The 20,301-nt window shown below is 46.3% G+C and overlaps 1 protein-coding gene across 1 annotated transcript in view; it reads left to right on the top strand.

Moving 5' to 3' along the window:
• The window catches only part of KCNQ5 (potassium voltage-gated channel subfamily Q member 5), a 196,416-nt gene that overhangs the window by 133,423 nt on the left and 42,692 nt on the right, over positions 1–20,301 (top strand). Inside the window, exon 8 of the mRNA XM_024731901.1 lies at positions 3,563–3,783. Coding sequence (XP_024587669.1) covers positions 3,563–3,783 — 221 coding nt within the window. The remainder of the gene's footprint in view (positions 1–3,562; positions 3,784–20,301) is intronic.

Here is a 20,301-nt window from a genome sequence, read left to right as displayed (position 1 = left end):
TTGCAACAGATATAATAAGATCCTATTTAGTTTATATTAAACCTAGTCACAATAAAAGTATTATACTTAATGTTGATGGCTCAAGACATGTCTATTAATTAGATCAACAAACAAAAACATTAACACCAGGTATTAATTTAATATTGACTATTTCCCAGTTCACGTGAACCTGAAATTTAGTTTAATTTTTCTTGTTTTAGAATTGTTTTATTTGTAAGTGCTTACTTTTCTTTTAAGCCAATTAAATGGAGCTCATTTACAAATTAACCTCAGCAATATTATCCAAAGACACAGACACATACTGAGACATAAACATATATCCAGGCCGTCAGAGATCTCATAGTTTCCACTTGAGATTTAAAATGTCTCTTTGCCTGTTTTTTTTTTTCCCCCTTGGCTTGAAGTTCTACTAATTAACCCAAGGCTGAAGTCTCAGGCAAAGTGGGCTGTGTTTTGTAACTCAAGGACATGATAAGAGTTAACTCCAGACTTTTTCCTAGGCATATTTTTGTTCTCTCAGGGTCAGGATTCTGAAAAAACGATTTCAACAGACTAGCTTTTCTAACTGCACATGCAAAAAGAAACCCCTTTTGCAATCTCAAAAAATTTTTATCTTAACCAGTTTTCTCTGGAGTCTAAAGAATATTGTGGCCATCCTGACTGAAGGAACCTAACTTGTTTTGAATTTGGGAAATGTCAGCGATGGGAAAGGGAACATGGACTCTAATAGTGCCCATGTCTCCATTTGCTACTTCCTGGCGTTGGGCAGGCCTGGATCTTGTGTGGGGAGGGGAGAGGGGCTTTCGCCCTGATCAGGGGGTGGCTGATGGGGAGCTGTGGGTTGAGATGGAGTCGGGGGCTGAAGCAGGGGGTTCATGGGGCGGGGGACAGGAGAGGTCGAGTAGAGGGTCATCTAAGAGATCTGCTGGAGAGGGAGACAGGGGGGGCCGGGGGGATAAGGCGGCAACAGAAAGACACATGCGGCATGAGTCCCTCGGCTCCGGATGGTGACTACAGGCCATAAAGGTCTGGACGTAAGGAACCTCTGAGTCCCCTCCTTGTTTCCGCCAAAAGAGATCAAGTTGGAGGATCGTGTTGTAATTTAGTGTGCCATTAGGAGGCCATTGTTCTCGGTCCCCTGGTTTATACTGGGGCCAAGCCGTGTTACAAAAGAAAATGAGCCTCTTCTATTTGAGATTTTCAGGGTCAAATTTTTCCCGTTTCTGAGGATACAGCCGACGGGTGAGTCTGAGGGAGGCTCCCGAGACATAGCAGAACCCATGCTTAGCCTGTACGCCGTAGAAAGGGGGTACTGAGAGTCACCAGCTGACAGGCGTCCCCTTTGTCCCGGTGATCTCTCCATGTGACTAAGGCACAACATGGGCCGACTGTCCCAACAATCGCGTCTGACCGTGAGAGGTGACCCGTGAGCGTGCGACTGAGGCCCCATGCAACTCGGGCAGGGAAGAAAGAAAAGAGAGAGAGATTCCCGGGACCCACCGGGTGACTCACCGCTTGGCCATGCCCTGAAATGTGAAAAGCACTCCTGGGATGGCTCAGAGGCAACACTTAGGCTCCTGTAAGTCAATCTGGACGGAGAAAAAGGTGAAAGTGTAACAGAGAAGACAGGCTGAGGAATCGGCTTTGTAGTCCTGCCGGGAAGGCGGTGGCCAAGGGGAGGGGGCTCAGTGTTCTGCTTGAACCAATACGTGCCTCACGGTGCACGGAAGTTTTCTTGCTGGGGGCAGATGCGCTAACAGCCTGGTCTGTTCCCTGACCCCCTTATCCTTTCACGGGAGTCTTAAAGCGGCAAGCGCCCTAATGGCTTTTAAATGCCTGACCTGTGCCCGCATAGTATCAATCGGCCTAGTCCGCAGTCAGGAGGAAGACAGAGGGACCCTCACCCGTTCTAGGTGGCAGTTACTGGGGCAAAGCGAGCCGTGGAGCCTTCGGAACACACCAGGGTGTGGCCCTGGCCAGAGTTCCTCTGTTGCTTTCACGGAAGCTTGCCTGTTCACAGAGCGTCCCAAGAAATGAGGAGAGGAGGTGGGGGAGGAGATGGCCCCGTACAGGCCACCAAAATGTCGTGGTCCGAGTGCGGGTTGGAAGAAGAATGTCCAGACCTGAAGAATTTTAGAAAAGAGTGAGTTTATTGAGAACAAACAGCAGAGATGGTGAGGGGCGCTGCGAATCCCGCGGGCCCACTCCCTGAGAGACCAGGGAGAGCTGACCCCGTTTGTGGGCTAGTAGCCAACCTTTATAGCCTCAGGACAAAGAAAATTCCTGCTGGCAGGATGGCATTAGGTGATTGGTCAGGAGGATACAAGGTTACTACATGGTGATTATTTTGCCTAGTATGGAGCCAGGGGGCTGTCCAGTTTAGATTAGGAGAGACCATGGCAACAGTTGCTATGGGGGCTCGGTTAATTCCGGCGTTTTTGTCCTGTGTCCTTGACGTAGGGCTCCACATATAGTAGTGTGTGTATGTTAATATCCCAATTTATCCCTCCCCCCATGGCATCACTTGCTAATGAATAGCACAGTAGTTTATAAATGAACAAGAACACGAACAGACTGGGTCCACAAAGCTCCATACAGTTCATCTGATGCCCACAAAAGTCCCTCAGCTATGTTGCTATTTTTATCTCCAAGCTAGAGGCGAGGCCTCCAAATCCAGGTCTCTGACTGCAGTCTGCCCTTCCCGGCCCTTCACACCCGACCCGTGCTCAGGAGGGCCCGGAGGTGCACCCTGTGTTTTGCTGCCTTGTTAACACTTCCTTTATCAACCGACCTCAGTTCAGGCCTAGCTGGTGTCTGAGAACTGAACGTGAACAGATACAATTTACCAGGAGCTGCCGCAGCAAATCAATAACCTGTCGAATATCAGGAAACTGCTGGTGAACACAGCATCTCATTCCATCAGTCAGTCATCTCGTTCATTATAAGCTGTGTTCGTTCTACCTTGTGTGGTTTTTGTCTCACCAGAATGAACGTGGTGTTAAGTGTTGTATGATTGATATTGTCTGCAGTGCCGCCAGCCGCTCTGAGACCGCATGGATCTGGAAATCGTAATCTTGCCTGGAGTATAAAATGCATGCGATACATGTGCATGTGTAACTGTCATCCCCATTTTCCCGTACAAATGTTTTAGAAATTACAAAGAGATATGCTCCCCCCACCTCGCAGAAAAAAAAAAAACCTTTTTTTTTAGGTCTCAAAAGTTGAGGTTAAATCTAAAATCTGTTTCTAAGGCGAACACCAAACCAGTTCTCTGGACTTTCCAGTGTCATTATGCACAAACCGCTGTGCTTGGTCTCAGGCTTCGTTGAATCCAGGAAGGGTGTGCAAAACTGTGGAATGAGACGGACTTGAATGCGAACAGAGAGGTTCAATAAAGCTCAAATTTGCAATAAGGGAAAACTGTATCGCTGTGCCCCTACTTGCTAAGAACACTCTGTGTATTGAAGTACATGGCCGTATGCAGTTTCATCCGAGCATTTACCCACGTGGGTGGACGGCACTGACCGAAACGCGCTAACGCTGCCCTGTGCTCCGCCCGCAGCCAGAAGCTCAGCTTCAAGGAGCGCGTACGCATGGCGAGCCCGCGGGGCCAGAGCGTCAAGAGCAGGCAGGCCTCGCTGGGCGACAGGCGGTCCCCCAGCACGGACATCACCACCGAGGGCAGCCCCACCAAAGTGCAGAAGAGCTGGAGCTTCAACGACCGCACCCGCTTCCGGCCCTCGCTGCGGCTCAAGAGCTCCCAGCCCAAGCCGGTGGCAGACGGTAAGCCCCTCCCTTTTCTCCGTAACCGTTTCACTGTACGCTCGAGATGATGGGTGGTTAATTCTCCGCGGTGCCAATCGCAGAGAGAAGGAGACAACCCCAGGGGAAGAACTGTTCGTTTGTCTTCTTGGAAATTTATTCCCTGCTTTGGGCGAGTGTACAGAAGTTTACTTTTGGAAGCAACTTTGACAGCTAAGTCTATGTTTCAGGGAAGTCAGACACAGTGTTGTTAATTCTTCACTCGTATCTCCAGCATATCGTTATTTCTCAGGCGAGGTGCGTATCAGGTCAACAGGACTGTGCTTCAGACGCACAGGACGTGTCTGACCTGCAAAGGCCCGAAGATGGCCAGGTGCTCGGGAACCTTGAGACACAGGGAGAAGGGGCTGGAGCCTTTCTGGACCCAGTGAGGATGCGGTTCCTCTTCTGCTAGGCTCTGTTCTCCCCTAAATCAGAGGCCATTGCTCATCTTTGTTAGAGGGGTTCTCACTGAAAGTTCTTATCTAATGATAAGTGGAATTCAGGTTCTTCTCCCGAGAGGCATTAACCTATTTTATTTATCGGATTTTGTGGCAGAAGCTTACTTGCCAACACGTTTTATTGAGTGCCATATAATTTCAAGGTTTATGAAGTAAAACATTTTGTTTTTCATTTAAGATTAGCTTGGCTTTTCTTTTAAGAACGCCCCCCAGGATCTCTTATCCTGGGCAAAGAACCAAAGTCAAATCGCATCTTCCATTAACACGGAAAAGCCCGCAAAGGCCGTCAGCCCCGCTGTGCGCACTCCCGAGCAGAACCTGCATTCTCCCAGGCAGCGGGATAAAATTAACAACCCGGGCCCACAGTGACCTCAGGCTCCCTCGGCCCCCGGCCCACCCAGCCCATTCAGAGCTCGTGGGGCCGCCCCCCACTCTCAGGGACGCCCCCGGAGTTCCCTCCTCACACTTCCCACCCTTCACACCCGGGAACATCGGGCTCTCCCAGCAGCGCCCAGCGGCTGACCCAGCACAGGCCCTCCTGGCGGAGCTCGCAGCTGCCATCTGGGCTGCACACTTGACCCGCCAGGTGCCTTCCTCCTGCCGCTGTGCTAAGGTGGGAAGTGCTCCCCCCAGCACCGGACACCCCTCCCGGCCTTACACCAAGCCCCCAGTGTCCCGAGTCACTGGCGGCACAGATCTCAGTGTCCTCTGGTCTCCGCACTCTCCTCCCTAGGAGTTGGCTGAAAGCCCATGAACAGCTGAGTCAAGAGTTAGCAGTTACAAGGCTTGTGTAGCACTCAAAATAGACTTGCCAGATATAAATGGACACATGATTTCTGGAAGGCAAGTTGGCAACAGATATCAAGAGGCCTTTACATCTGCCTAAGCTTGGATGCCTCCCACCCACCAATTCCATTTCTAGGATACAGTCGATATAATGAAGTAGCAGACGTTAGAAAAGATGCTATAAGTCTAAAATTATTGAAATAGATAAAGGACCACAAAAAGTAAATTATTCCATCTTGGCTGTGTGTGGATGTGTGTGTAAATTCATATATTTATAGTAAAAGTTCTGGAAAGGTTTATAACAATGAATGAACAGTTACCTCCAAGAGGTAAGATCAGAGTTATATTTTGTTTCTTCATGTTGTTCATCTGTATTTCCTATTATTTCTACAATGAACATGTAAAGCTTTTGTGATAAAAATGCAGAAGAGGATTTTCTATTAAAAAATCAGGTCCTCCTCTCAGACACTGCCCTTTTCCTCTCCCTCACTCTGGGGGCCCTTGGTCTAACTGGTGGCCACCAAACCCCTCTCCTTAGGTGGCGTTCCTCCTGGTCTCGGTGCCGGGGACTAGCCTTCACCGAGGGTAGACGTGGACTGTCTGATGAGGTTTGACAGCTCCTACTACGAATAGAACTGTATTAGGCTCCGGGGCTGCCGTAACAAAGTACCACAGACTGGGTGGCTTAAACAACGGAAACATATTTTCTCACAGTTCCAGAGGCTACAAGTCTGAGATCTCCTTGGGTCGCAGACGGCCACCTTCTCCCTGTGTCTCCACTTCTTCCTTCTGTGCATGTCTGTGTCCAGATTTCCTCCTCTTATAAGGACACCAGTCATATTGGATTAGAACCCACTCAGATGACCTCATTTTAACTTCATTATCTCTTTCAAGACCCTGTCTCTGAATTCTCAGGGACTGCGGGCCGGGACTTCAGCACATGGAATTTGTCGGGATGCCATTCAGCCCATACCGGAGCCCCTGCAAACTCACAGCACAGCATCCCCGGGGGTGCACACAGCTCCAACCCTCGCCCTGGGTCCACACGCACTGGAAACGCATGTATTGCCACAGCGGGTCCTTACCCTTCCAACGTGGGCTTCAGAAAGCATCGCTTCCGTGCTGTGAGGTCCTTACGGTTGGCTGAGCACATCTAAATATAAAAGTCAGAGAATCCAGATTCTGAATATGGAAAATGAATTCTACTTGTATGTTTGGCCAGAGGGGAAGCATTTTTCAAAGACTCCTACAGTCAGCACTATCCATCACACTCTCTTCAGTTACTGCAAAGATGTCTCAGAGGTCAGACAAATAGAAACAGAAGTCCTGTTCTCTTCCAAACCACAAACTGGAAAGGTCTCCTACCGTGCATTTTCTACATCATCTCGTACACGTGCAGTTCTCTTTGGTTAGGAGGGAATTGCTTTCCCTGGTTGATACCTGTCTGAATTTTGGTTCTGAGTCCCCCAAGTGACAGGAGGCCGACTGCTGTCCTGTTGAAGTAGCTTTGTTGGCCGCCCACCCGCAAGAGACCATGACTCCTGACTCCTTGCTCCGTACAGTAGCCCAGAACCTTGACCTCTGATTTACCTCATGGTTAGATGTTGGGAAAACAGAAATTCACTTTTTATAGGAAAAAAAACTGAAGTAGCTATCAAATAAATGTAGATTTCAATTTATACATTTTGATATATAGTGCCTCTATGTGTTTTAAGTATTTCTAAAATCCACGTATTACCCATAGAAAATAATATATAATACTGCATCCAACTCCCAATTATTCTGGATCTATTTGCTCATTCGCTTCTGGGGCTCTTTTTTTCCACTTCTGTTTTCCCTTTATGTATTTTAGGCATTTCAATGCCCATTAACAGCTCAGGGAGAGTGGATGAATAGCGGAAAGAAAAATAGAAATTCAGACTGGCCTTGAGGTTAATAACTAACTTACATTTGGAAAATAATGAGCCTGTTAACTAAAAGACACCATAATAGGAAAACAAAAGAAATTCAAGGTTAATCTGTAAATTTTAATGATTCTTCCCAAATCTGATAGCTTTTACTACAGATGGTATTATTGTTATAATTTAATGACTCTTACAAAAGGTTATTAAGTATTACATGTTGTTTTTATTTGCTATCATTTTTGATGAAATTTACATGTTACGTTTTAAAGGGACACAATTTTAAATTTCACATCCATGTGTACCAGAGAAGTGGAAAGTAACAGACAGATGTTGTCACCAGAAATTTACAAAGAGCAAAAGGAAGAAAGTAAACTGTAAGGGACTAGGGTGGTGTTGCCTGCCAATAGCAAACTGATTTTGACCAATATGATATGAATAGTAGTTTTAGTTTATAAATCTAATAATAAGAGATAGAAATGTTCCACTAGTCAATCAATAGTATTTAAGCCTCTTCATACAATCTCAGAATTTAGGTAGGATATGACTTTTTTAGATTCCATATGTAATGAGGGTCTGATCATGCATTTTGTGTCCTTCTGTGTCTGGCTTATTTCAGTTGGCATAATGGCCTCCACGTTCATCCATCTTGTTGCAAATGGCAGGATATCTTTCTTTTTCAAGGATGAGTAATACTCCATGTATAATTTATACCACAATTTCATTTCACTATATGTATATGTATATCAAGCCATCATGGTGTACACTTTAAATATGTACAATTTTCATTTTAAAAGTAAAATAAAAATAAATTAGGTGGCTTAAAAATATTTGTATTTTAATATACAAGAATAATAATGATGAAAGTAACATTTATTGGCTGGCACTGTTCTGAATGCTTTACTTTGATGATTTCATTTAATTCTTCCAATAACCCTATGAGGGAGGCAAGTCGTGATCCCCATCTTGTGAATGAGGGAGCTGAGAGCTGCCCAGACCTAAGAGCCGTGAGCAGGGCAGCCTTGGTGCACACCCAGACCATCTGATTTCCCAGCCCTCCTGGAGGACACGTTCAAAGCTGCACCCTCAGATGTCGTATCGGTTTCCCTTTAAGCATCTTTCATTTCTCCTTTTTCGCACTGTTGCTCTTCCATCTTCAGTTGGCCAGATCCCCCTCCCTTAGAAACCATTCGACTTTGCCACTGGCCCACCCCTCCTTCTCCCAACCTCAGCTGCCAAACCTCTGAAGTGCATTGTCTTCAAAGAGTGGAAGATTCGGGGCTTCCCTGGTGGCACAGTGGTTGAGAGTCCGCCTGCCAATGCAGGGGACACGGGTTCGTGCCCCGGTCTGGGAGGATCCCGCATGCCGCAGAGTGGCTGGGCCCGTGAGCCATGGCCACTGAGCCTGCGCGTCCGGAGCCTGTGCTCCACAGTGGGAGAGGCCACAACAGTGAGAGGCCCGCGTGACGCAAAAAAAAAAAGAGAGTGGAAGATTCGGCAAATTGGGAAACGGCCTTTAGATGACCCGTCTCTGTGTCGATCAAGCACCCGGCAGAGGCTCAGGATCACAGCCACCTGGCCTGCGTGTCACCCAAGTAGGGAGGCAAACCGTGAGGCCATCTGAGGTCTGTTTCCACATACAGAAGGTGGTATCAGGAGATGGACAGCCGTCAGCACAGACGAGCACATGGAACGTGGCGGAAGCAAGTCCAAGGAATGCCGGGCAGCAGAGCCCAAAGGATGAAATTAGGGAGAGCTAGGGGCAAGCCGAGGTTTCTGGTGACTAGTTAGGTTGCTATCGAAGAGGCTGTCGTGACGGACCCTGCTGTACTGGGAATGCCTTTCAGAGTTGCATCAAAGAGCACGAAAATCTCGACAGAGATAAGGCAGTAGCTGGAGGTGGCTCTACCCTGTAGAGCGTGAAAAAAAAGAAAATCCGTCTCGAATACTGCATGTAACGTGCATGTCTTAACATGTGTAACATGGTTGCTGCTCAAGGAAACGCATCAGTTCTTGTGGGAAGCCCTCAGGGCTCGTGCTGGCTGCTCTAGTTCATGATAAAGACTAGCAGCCTTGGGTGCAGGGGTCCCCGAGCAGAGGCTGGGGGGTAAAGAGGCGAAATGCCTGAAGATTATGGGGGTCCCTGAGGCCCGTTCCCTTGTTCCAGGCACTGCAAGGAGCTCTTCTCTCTTCACTTCTCTCCTTTGCCTTTCTCCTCCAGCCAGGGTACCCGCTAGGGTGACTTTGGCTGCGGGGCACAAGAGAAGCAGGCTCCACTACCTTAACCAGTAGTGAAAAGTATCATCAGCACTTCGTGAAGAGAAGGTCAGAGGCAGGACGGCTCCCAGCCAGGAGGCAGGCGCCCTGGCTCCCCTGCTCTCGGCTCTCTCCTTCCATTCTGCCCAGCTGTGGTCTGTGTGCTGCTTCCTCCAGGCTGGCAGCCGGATGGCTACGAGCATCTTCCCCACACACAGCGCTTTGAGAGGCAAAGGGGGGACCACCCTAGGTTGTGAGGAAAACGGTCCACTCACGTCTTACGTAGCAAAACTGGGTCTCACGCCTGAAATGACCACTGGTGAGGAGAGCAGGCGCTGGAGTTGCCAGTCGGCATCCAGCACCTGGCCTGCGGCCAGACTCCTCCACGGCGAGTAGGTCAGGGGACGGGGCAGGGGGTGTGACTGGAGAGATGTGAGGGTTTCTGTTTGGGGATCAGCTCTTGGGAGAAAACCTCCAGTGGTGTCTGACACAGCCAAGAAATCTTCCCTGCTTCGTCGTGAAGGTGGCGGGGAAGAATGCTCTTAAACATGCTTCCTCCCCAGTATTCTGTCCACACGTCATTTCTGTTCCTCTGAGCGTCTGAAAGCCAGATTGAGACATGTTTTTTGGTTTATTTCTTGTTTATCATTATCTTTTATTTTTTTCCTCCTTTCTTTCATCACCAAATCTCCATGAGACCGTGACCGCAGACCGGCCTAACTCCTTGTATTTAAAAAGGACAAAGCGGGTAAAGGAAAACCTAGGGAAAAATAAATGAATTCGGATTGAGATAATACAATCTGTCCTCACATGCAGTCGGCCCAGATTGTGGGCTTCCTATCACCACGGCCACCAGGGGAAAACTGGGGCAGCCGCCTTCCTCAGTACCTCCTCACAGCCCCAGACACCCCATGCCTCAGGCTGCTTGCCTGGTACCCCGTCTTCCCTTTGGGTGAATGACAGCCGACTGGGTCTCACCTGAAATGAGCAAAAGAGAAGAAATGCACAGCCCAGGATGCCGGAACCCTCAACTCCTCTAGAAGGTAGAACGTCCATCCCCTTCCTCTCTTCTTTAACCTCTGTCCTCTGGGTCCCCAGCCCACCGTCTCGTAAACATCTTGTTTGAGATTGTCAGTAGACCAACGGGAACACTGGCAAAAGGGAAGCATTTTAGTGCAGTGGTTTTGCAACCAGCCTCAACTAACAGACTCCCGTACCCACAACGGGGTATCCTCCTCCAAGCAGCATAAATCACAAGCTACCAGCATTTCATATTTCACCCAGCCGCACACACGGCCCTTTCATCTGGTGCTGGGCCTCTTCTGCGCTTCTTTTCCAATGGCATCTGCTTCCCTTGTGTTTTTTTTCAGTCTCTCCAGTTGACATTTTTGGTGTTTCCACAAAATGCCAAGCACAGCACTGCACTTAGCGTTTTTCCTGACTTCCTGCACTGTTGATCCAGCTTCAACCAGACTCTGATTAGCGTTTTCCACAATACATGTTACCTCCTGGCACTTTATGAAATTACCTGATGATGACTCTGCGTCGTGTTGACAGATTTAGTTCTTGTGAAGGCTGTGTTCCCTCAGGGCTTCAGCTGGACCCTGGAAGGGACCCCTGACTGGGGAGCTCACCCACTCCTCTGAGCTCCACCTGGAACAAAGCCTGAGGGTTTTCTTTCACACCAGAACAAAAGGATTTCCTGAGAATGACTGGGTCGAAAGTCTGGAAATTAAAAGTCCAGTCTATGCCCAACTTAACTGTTGGCATGATTCTGTGCAAAAGCCTGGAGGGTATTTAGTAGGAATCTGAAGCAGACTTTCCATCCCTCACCAAGGTAACTGGTGAAAAGCATTACCTGGAGGAATCACCTCAATTCCTGTCCACGGGTTTCTTTTCTCCTTAGTTGTCCGGGTTCCCCATTTATTCAGCCAGGGATGGGTCCTGCTCCTCTCCTGGGTGTCCTGCACCCTCCCTGTCCCCCAGCATCTGCTCTTGTGTCCCAGCGTTCTTATCCCTATGGGGGGTTGGGGAGAAGAGACCTTTCAATCTCTGGTTATAGACTCTAAGAGACTAAGTATTTATCGTATTTCCGGTAAATGATTGCTTTTTCCAATACTTTTCGTGAAATGCCTGTTCCTCGTTTTTAATTACTGGGGAAATGCGTTTCTATTTTGATTGAACTGGAGATTGCCGTGGCTTTCTATTCTAATCCAAGTACTCTGTATCACAGAACAAGATTTCTGTCCAGATTTCTCTAGGTTCTTCCCCAATGTTTGTTGTCACCCTACAGTGATAGGGAAAATTATGTTTGGTTTCTCGTGGTGGGGAAAAAATAGCTCCCTGCTTTAGATCTGAGTTTTGAATGGATTCTACCTCCTTTCTTCTGGCAGAATCTAAGATGCCAGGTGACCTCTGAGTACAACCTTACGCCATGTCTTTCCACCTTCTGCGGATCCAGGTTTTATTGAGAATTGCAGGGTTGTGTAAATTGGAGCTCTGAATTTTGTTTCTCCAGCACAGCAAAGTGTGTGTGCATGTGTACATGGGTGCTTAAGATGAATTAGAATGCTGTATTCGTTATCTGTTACTTAATGGACACTTACACTCTCACAGTCTCTGAGGAGGTCAGGAGTCCTGCAGTGATTTGGCTGGGTGATTCTGGCTCAGAGTCAGGCTCTCGCTGGGCCCAATGTCATCTCAAGGCTCAGCGGGGAGGGTAGGGGGTTGGGGTCCATTCTCAGCTCACTGCAGCACTTGCTGGCAGGTCTCATTCCCTCCTCACATCGGCCCCTTCATTCGTTGCCTGGACGTCCTCGTGAGGTTCAGCCGCAGAGACAGTACACGCTCAAGAGAGGGAGAGAGTACCCAAGACAGAGGCTGCCGTCTTTTCAAAGAACCAGCTTTTAGTTTCGTTGATCTTTTCTATTGTTTGCTTCATCTCTGTTTCATCTATTTCTGCTCTGATCTTTATGATTTCTTTCCTTCTACTAACTTGGGGTTTTGTTCCTGTTCCTCTAGTTGCTTTAGGTGTAGGGTTAGGTCGTTTATTTGAGATTTTTCTTCTTTCCTGAGGTAAGATTGTTTGCTGTAAACTTCCCGCTTAGAACTGTTTCTGCTGTGTCCCGTAGGTCTTGGATCACCGTGCTTTCATTTTCGTTTCTCTCTAGGTGGTTTTGACTTCCTCTTTGTTTTCATCAGCAATCCATTGGCTGTTTAGCGGCATATTGTTTAGCCTCCACGTGTCTGTGTTTTTTACAGTTTTTTTCTTGTAGCTGATTTCTCATCTCATAGTGTTGTGGTCAGAAAAAATGCTTGATGTGACTTGTTTTCTTAAATTTACTGAGGCTCACTTTGTGACCTAGCATGTGATCCATCCTGGAGAATGTTCCATGTGCACTTGAGAAGAATGTGGATTCTGCTTTTAGATGGAATGCTCTATAAATATCAATTAAGTCCATCTGGTCTAATGGGTCATTTAAGGCCTGTGTTTCCTTGTTGATTTTCTGTCTGGATGATCTGTCCATTGGTGTAAATGGGGTGTTAAAGTCCCCCACTGTTATTGTGTTACTGTCGATTTCCCCTTTCATGGCTGTTAGTATTTGCCTTATGTATTGAGGTGCTCCTACGCTGGGTGCATATATATTTAAACTTGTTATATCTTCTTCTTGGATTGATCCCTTGATCATTATGTAGTATCCTTCTTTGTCTCTGTGGCAGTCTTTAAAGTCTACTTTGCCTGATATGAGTATTGCTACTCCAGCTTTCTTTTGATTTCCATTTGCATGGAATACCTTTTTCCATCCCCTCACTTTCAGTCTGTGTGTGTCTCTAGATCTGAAGTGGTTCTCTTGTAGACAGCATATATATGGGTCTTGTTTTTGTATCCATTCAGCCAGTCTACATCTTTTGGTTGGGGTATTTAATCCATTTACATTTAAGGTAATTATCAATATGTATGTTCTTATTGCCATTTTGTTAATTGTTTTGGATTTGTTTTTGTAGGTCTTTTTTCTTCCATTCCTCTTTTGTTCCCTTCTCTTGTGATTTGCTGACTAACTTTAGAATGGTATTTGGATTGCTTTTTCTTTCTGTGTGTATGTATCTATTGTAGATTTTTGGTTTGCGGTCACCATGAGGTTTTGGTATAGCAGTCTATATATAAACAAGGTTGTTTTGAGTTGCTGGTCTTTTAATTTCAAATACATTTCCAATATCCTGCATTTGTACTTCCCTCTTCTCATGATTGCTGGTTTTGATATCATATTTGTGTGTGGATGATTTCCTACCTTTATTGTATGTTTGCCTTTACCAGTGAGCATTTCCATTTGTAATTTTCTTGTTTCTAGTTGTGACCTTTTCTTTTCTGCCTAGAGAAGTTTCTTTACCATTTGTTGCAAAGCTGGTTCGGTGATGCTGAATTCTCTTAGCTTTTGCTTGTCTTTGCTTTTGATTTCTCCATCGAATCTGAATGAGATCCTTGCTGGGTAGAGTAATCTTGGTTGTAGGTTTTTCCCTTTCATCACTTTAAATATATCCTGCCACTCCCTTCTGGCCTGCAGAGTTTCTGCTGAGAAATCAGCTGATAACCTTATGGGAGTTCCCTTGTATGTTATTTGTTGCTTTTCCCTTGTTGCTCTTAGTATTTTTATTTTGTCTTTAATTTTTGTCAGTTTGATTACTATGTGTCTCAGTGTGTTCTTCCTTCGGTTTATCCTGCCTGGGACTCTCTGCACTTCCTGGACTTGGGTGACTACGTCCTTTCCCATGTTAGGGAAGTTTTCACCTATTATCTCTTCAAATATTTTCTCAGGTCCTTTCTCTCTCTCTTCTCCCTCTGGGGCCCCTATAATGCAAGTGTTGGTGCATTTAATGTTGTCCCAGAGGTCCCTTGGACCTCATTTCTTTTCATTCTTTTTTCTTTGCCCTGTTCCATGGCAAATGATTTCCACCATTCTGTCTTCCAGCTCACTTATGCATTCATCTACCTCAGTTACTGTGCTATTGATTCCTTCTCATGTATTTTTCATTTAAGTTATTGTATTATTTATCTCTGTTTGTTTGTTCTTTAGTTCTTCTAGGTCTTTGTGAAACATTTCTTGTATCTTCTCGATCTGTGCCTCCCTTCTTTTTCCAAGACCTTGATCATCTCTACCATCATTACTGTGAATTCTTCTTTGGGAAGATTGCCTATATCCACTTCACTTAATTGTTCTTCTGGGGTTTTATCTTGTTCCTTCATCTGGGAAATATTCCTCTGCCATCTCATTTTGGCTAACTTTCTGTGATTGCAGTTTCCCTTCCATGGGCTGCAGGGCTATAGTTCTTCTTCCTTCTGCTGTCTGCTCCCTGGTGAGTGAGGCTGTCTAAGAGGCTTGTGCAGGCTTCCTGGTGGGAGGGACTGGCTTCTGCCCACTGTGGTTGGAGCTGGGTCTTGCCCCTCTGGCAGGCAGGGCCGTGTCAAGGGGTTTGTTTAGCAGGCTGCTGTGGGCTCAGGAAGACTTTAAACAGCCCGTCTGCTGTTGGCTGGGGCTGTGTTCCTGCCCTGTTGGTTGTTTGGCCCAAGACGTCCCAGCACTGGAGCCTACAGGCTGTTGGGTGGGGCCGGGTCTTGGGGAGAAAAGGTGGCTTCCAGGAGGGCTCATGCCAGTGAGTACTTCCCAGAATTGCTGCTGCCAGTGTCTTTGTCCCCACAGTGAGCCACAGCTGCCCCCAGCCTCTGCAGGAGACCCTCTAATACCAATAGGTAGGTCTTTCCCAGGCCCTCATGAGATCACCACTTTTTTTCCCTGGGTCCTGGTGCACACAAGACCTTGTATGTGCCCTCTAAGGGTGGAGTTCCTGATTCCCCCAGTCCTGGCCTTCAAACCCAGATTCTCTGGGGGCTCCTCCTCCCATTGCCAGGCCCCCAGGCTAGGGGCTCAGAACTTTCACTCTTGTGGGAGAACTTCTGTGGTATAATTACTTTCCAGTTTGTGGGTTGCCCACCCAGAGGATATGGGATTTGATTTTACTGTGATTGCGCCCCTCCTACTGTCTCGTTGTGGCTTCTTCTTTGTCATTGGATGTAGGATATCTCTTTTAGTATGTTCCAGCAGTTTTCTTGGTGATGGCTGTCCAGCAGTTGGTTGTGATTTTGGTGTTTTCGTAAGAGGTGAGGTCATGTCCTTTTCTCTACCTCTGCTGCAGTCCTTTATAGCCTAACATCTCATCACCTCCTCCACCTCAGGGTCACACAGACCAACCCTGGGACAATGTAAAGGGGACTGCACAGAGCGGTGGGTACCTGGAAGTGGACTCACTGGGGACCATCTCAATGGCTAGCTACACGGATGCCGTTGCACTGGCAGGTCTTTTAAGTGACAGGTTTCCACCACTGCCTCTTGTCTTTCCAGGAACCCCAACCACCAGCTTCCCATCCCTTTCAATTGTCTCCATTACCTGCCTCCCTCTAGAGGCATTTGGGCTTGGGGTCTCCAGTCTAACCATGTCACGTCCAGAATCCTACGTATTATATTTCAGGAAAACCCCAGCACATCCTGGTCAGCCTTGGGGACAGCTAGACTTTTGTGTTCCAATCTTAGTGCAGCCTTTCAAAAGTCATATGGAGCATTTGATTAGTGTAACAAGAAATAAAAGAACGTAAGGAAGCAGGAAGCCAGCTAGTCAGGAGCAAAACCAAAGTGTGCTGACCTCCACCCCAGAGTTCTTTCTGTTATAATGTGTGGCCCACCTTTAGCTGCTTCAAGAGGTTGAAGGGATGTTCTTGGTCACTTCGAAGAGCAGCACGAGAACCCAGTGTGAATACCAGCTTTTAGCTCAGTATCAGGACAGTCTAGCCATGAGAGACCCCGCACCAATGGAAGAGCCCATCCCTGGATGCCTTCACCCCAAACCTGGATCATCAACACTCAGGGGCTCCAGCCCCCGAGGAGGTCAAGCCAGACAGCCCCAGAGAGATCTGCTCACCCCACGTTCTGCAACTGTTCTTCTGGCTCCTCCTCAACCGTCACCTCTTATGCCCCCTGAAAAGCAGAGGACGAGGGGAGGACTGGCTGAGGGATGCTGCTCTGACCTGCCCTCACTTCCTCGGATGCAGAGAAAAGTGCTTTGCGTGGCCTCTTACCTCTCATGAGCCCCACCCTTCCTCCTCCCTTCCACTGTCGGCTGCAGCCCTGAATCTCCTGAGAAGTGTGTCCTCTGTGCCCCGCCTACCCTGACGTGTGTGCCTGTGCGTGTGCGTGTACATGTGTGTGTGCGCACGTGAGCTCTCCAGAGTGGAGCCTTCACAGGACGATGAATTCCCTTCAACTGGTGGGTTCCATTCAAGTCACCGAATGTGGGGGGACTGCCCAGGGCCAGCATTTTTCTGGCACTAGAGGGGCCAGGTGAGTAGACATGACCCATTTGTCTGTAAGCTTTACCACCAGCCCCACCCCAGTGACCGTGTTGATTGGCCCTGGGGAGTGGGAACGCATCTTCCTCACTGTGCAGCCTTCACACTTTCCACGAAATAAGCACAAAGTCAGCTATTACACAGATCACAGAATTTAGCCCCTATATAAGGGGAGCACTTTTCAGCTGCATGGTGATTTTTCATTCATATATTTCAAGCTATTTCCTTCAAAGGCACACTTAGTTCTCTGTTCCACAAAGAGAAACCAATAGGACACAATTTTTAAGTTATATTTAATTGCTCTCATGGAGTGTTCTACTGGGTAAAAAAGAAAGAAAGAAAGAAGAAAAAAAGGCCAGGATCCTTTCAATGGCTGACCCAGGAAAAAGCCAAGTTACCCAGGCTTTGCTTTCTGTTATCTGCAGTATGAAGCTCAAATTGTTCCAAATTCCTTTTATTTTCAACGTCTGATTTTTCCCAGCTTTTCTTCTCTTGCCATCTCTTTCGTCTGTTGCCATGTACAATGCATAACAACAGTTCCTAAACTCTGAAAATATAGAAAGCTCAGAAGAATATTGCCTGGGGAAAATTAATCCCTGTACCTCTAGTCACAAAGATTCATTTGCACATGAAACCCTGAATTCCCGCTGGTGAGAGATTTCCATCTTTCATTAATCTTATGCAGTAGCAACTGGTGTACTACATCACTGTGTCAGAGCCAGTGAGTAAGCTTTCCCCAAACTGAACCTGTGTTCCCATGATTTTGTGTTTTGGTTGAAAAAAGTCATGACCTCACGTTGTCTTGTATTTGTATCAGTTACCTGTTCAGACAAAGCTGTTCCCTCCCCCCAGATTTAGTGGCTTAAAACAGCAACCCTTTTTCAGCCTGCACTTCTGTTGGCAGTTCTTCGGGCCTTGGCTGGACTCACCTGTACACCTGTGACCAGCTGCTGGGCAAACCCATCTCCGCTCGGTGCAGTCTCCCAGACTCCAGCAGGTCGGGCAGATTCTCGTGGTGGTAGGTTCCTAAGAGAGTGTTACCAAATGCAAGTCCGTGTGCCTGACGCACAGTGAGGCCAAACAATACCGAAACATCGGTGTTTGGAGCAGAGAAAGGTTTATTGCAGGGCCGAGCAAGAAGAACAGGTGGCTCAGGCCCCAAAAACCCCCGAACTCCCTGAAGGGTTTCAGCAAAGCATCTTCAAAGGCCAGATGAGGGAAGGGCTGTGGTTACTTGTTGCAAACTTCTTTGTGTAGCATCCTTTGCTCTTGCGGCTGTCCACGGTTGGGTCACAATGTTCCTGTAAACCTCCAACAAGACAAATGTTATTCTCTGTTCTGCAACTTTGTTATCTGTATATGAATGTAAATGGTGTTATACCCTTAAAGGTCAGAGCCTTGAGAATGGGTTGTTCTGTATATTTCAGGCTAGAGGCAGCATTCTTAACTGGAGGCAAAAGGAGTAGAATACAAAGGTTAAAGTAAAAGAAGCAGATCCAGTATGGAGTCAAGCTTGTTCTTTGTTAAAAGAGTAGAAGCGGAACCTGCAAGTCTGCTGAGGCCTCGGCTCAAGTGCTCACAGAGTGACAGTCACTGCATCCTGAGGGTTACAGCAAATCATGGGGATGGCCTAACGTGAAGTGGGGACTCGACTGTCCCAACCCACACCCGCCACTTTAGCTTACTCTTATTATGTGCAGTTGGTTCTGCGGACACGGTGTCGATGGATAATCGCTTTGTGTTTCTTCCCATGGTTTCTTTCACTTCCAGAGCCTCAGAAGGAAAGGGAGGGAAGACAACGTTGTTAGCATCTAATATATGACAGGAGTTGTCTAGGCATTTTCTTTTTTATTTTATTTTATTTTTTTAACATCTTTATTGGAGTATAATTGCTTTACAATGGTGTGTTAGTTTCTGCTATATAACAAAGTGAATCCGCTATACATATACATATATCCCCATATCACCTCCCTCTAGCGTCTCCCTCCCACCCTCGCTATCACACCCCTCTAGGTGGTCACAAAGCACTGAGCTGATCTCCCTGTGCTATGAGGCTGCTTCCCACTAGCTATCTATTTTACATTTGGTAGTGTATATAAGTCCATGCCACTCTCTCACTTCATCCCAGCTTACCCTTCCCCCTCCCTGTGTCCTCAATTACATTTTCTATGTCTGCTTTTTTATTCCTGTCTTACCCCTAGGCTCTTCATAAACTTTTTTTTTTTTAGATTCCATATATATGTGTTAGCATACGGTATTTGTTTTCCTCTTTCTAACTTACTTCACTCTGTGTGACAGACTCTAGGTCCATCTACCTCACTACAAATAACTCAATTTCGTTTCATTTTATGGCTGAGTAATATTCCATTGTACATATGTGCCACATCTTCCTTATCCATTCATCTGTTGATGGGCACTTAGGTTGCTTCCATGTCCTGGCTATTGTAAATAGAGCTACAATGAACATTGTGGTAAATGACTCTTTTTGAATTACGGTTTTCTCAGGGTATATGCCCAGTAGTGGGATTGCTGGGTCATATGGTAGTTCTATTATTAGTTTTTTAAGTAACCACAATACTGTTCTCCATAGTGGCTGTATCAATTTACATTCCCACCAACAGTGCGAGAGGGTTCGCTTTTCTCCACACGCTCTCCAGCATTTATTGTTTGTAGATTTTCTGATGATGGCCATTCTGACTGGTGTGAGGTGATACCTCATTGTAGTTTTGACTTGCATTTCTCTAATGATTAGAGATGTTGAGTTTATTTTTGTGTACGGTGTTATGGAGTGCTCTAATTTCATTCTTTTACATGTAGTTGTCCAGTTTTCCCAGCACCACTTATTGAAGAGGCTGTCTTTTCTCCATTGTATATTCTTGCCTCTTTTATCAAAAATAAGGTGACCATATGTGCATGGGTTTACCTCTGGGCTTTCTATTCTGTTCCATTGATCTATATTTCTGTTTTTCTGCCACTACCATACTGTCTTAGTTACTGTAGCTTTGTAGTGTACTCTGAAGTCCAGGAGCCTGATTCCTCCAGCTCCATTTTTCTTTCTCAAGATTGCTTTGGCTATTTGGGGTCCTTTGTGTTTCCATACAAATTGTGAAATGTTTTGGTCTAGTTCTGTGAAATATACCATTGGTAGTTTGATAGGGATTGCATTGAATCTGTAGATTGCTTTGGGTAGTATAATCATTTTCACAGTGTTGATTCTTCCAATCCAAGAACATGGTTTACCTCTCCATCTGTTTGTATCATCTTTAATTTCTTTCATCAGTGTCTTATAGTTTTCTGCATACAGGTCTTCTGTCTCCATAGGTAGGTTTATTTTTATCAATTTTGTTTATCTTCTCAAAGAACCAGCTTTTAGTTTTATTGATCTTCGCTATTGTTTCCTTCATTTCTTTTTCATTTGTTTCTGATCTGTTCTTAATGATTTCTTTCCTTCTGCTAATTTTGGGGGGTTTTTTGTTCTTCTTTCTCTGATTGCTTTACGTGTAACGTTAGGTTGTTTATTTGAGTTGGTTTCTTGTTTCTTGAGGTAAAATTGTATTGCTATAAACTTCCCTCTTAGAACTGCTTTCACTGTATCCCACAGGTTTTGGATCATCTTGTTTTCATTGTCAATTGTTTCTAGGTATTTTTTTATTTCCTCTTTGATTTCTTCAGTGATCTCTTGGTTATTAAGTAGTGTATT

Source organism: Neophocaena asiaeorientalis, unplaced genomic scaffold (assembly GCF_003031525.2).
Source record: "Neophocaena asiaeorientalis asiaeorientalis breed wild unplaced genomic scaffold, Neophocaena_asiaeorientalis_V1.1 scaffold450, whole genome shotgun sequence".
Lineage (NCBI taxonomy): Eukaryota > Metazoa > Chordata > Mammalia > Artiodactyla > Phocoenidae > Neophocaena > Neophocaena asiaeorientalis.
This window is presented reverse-complemented; position numbering and strand designations above follow the sequence as displayed.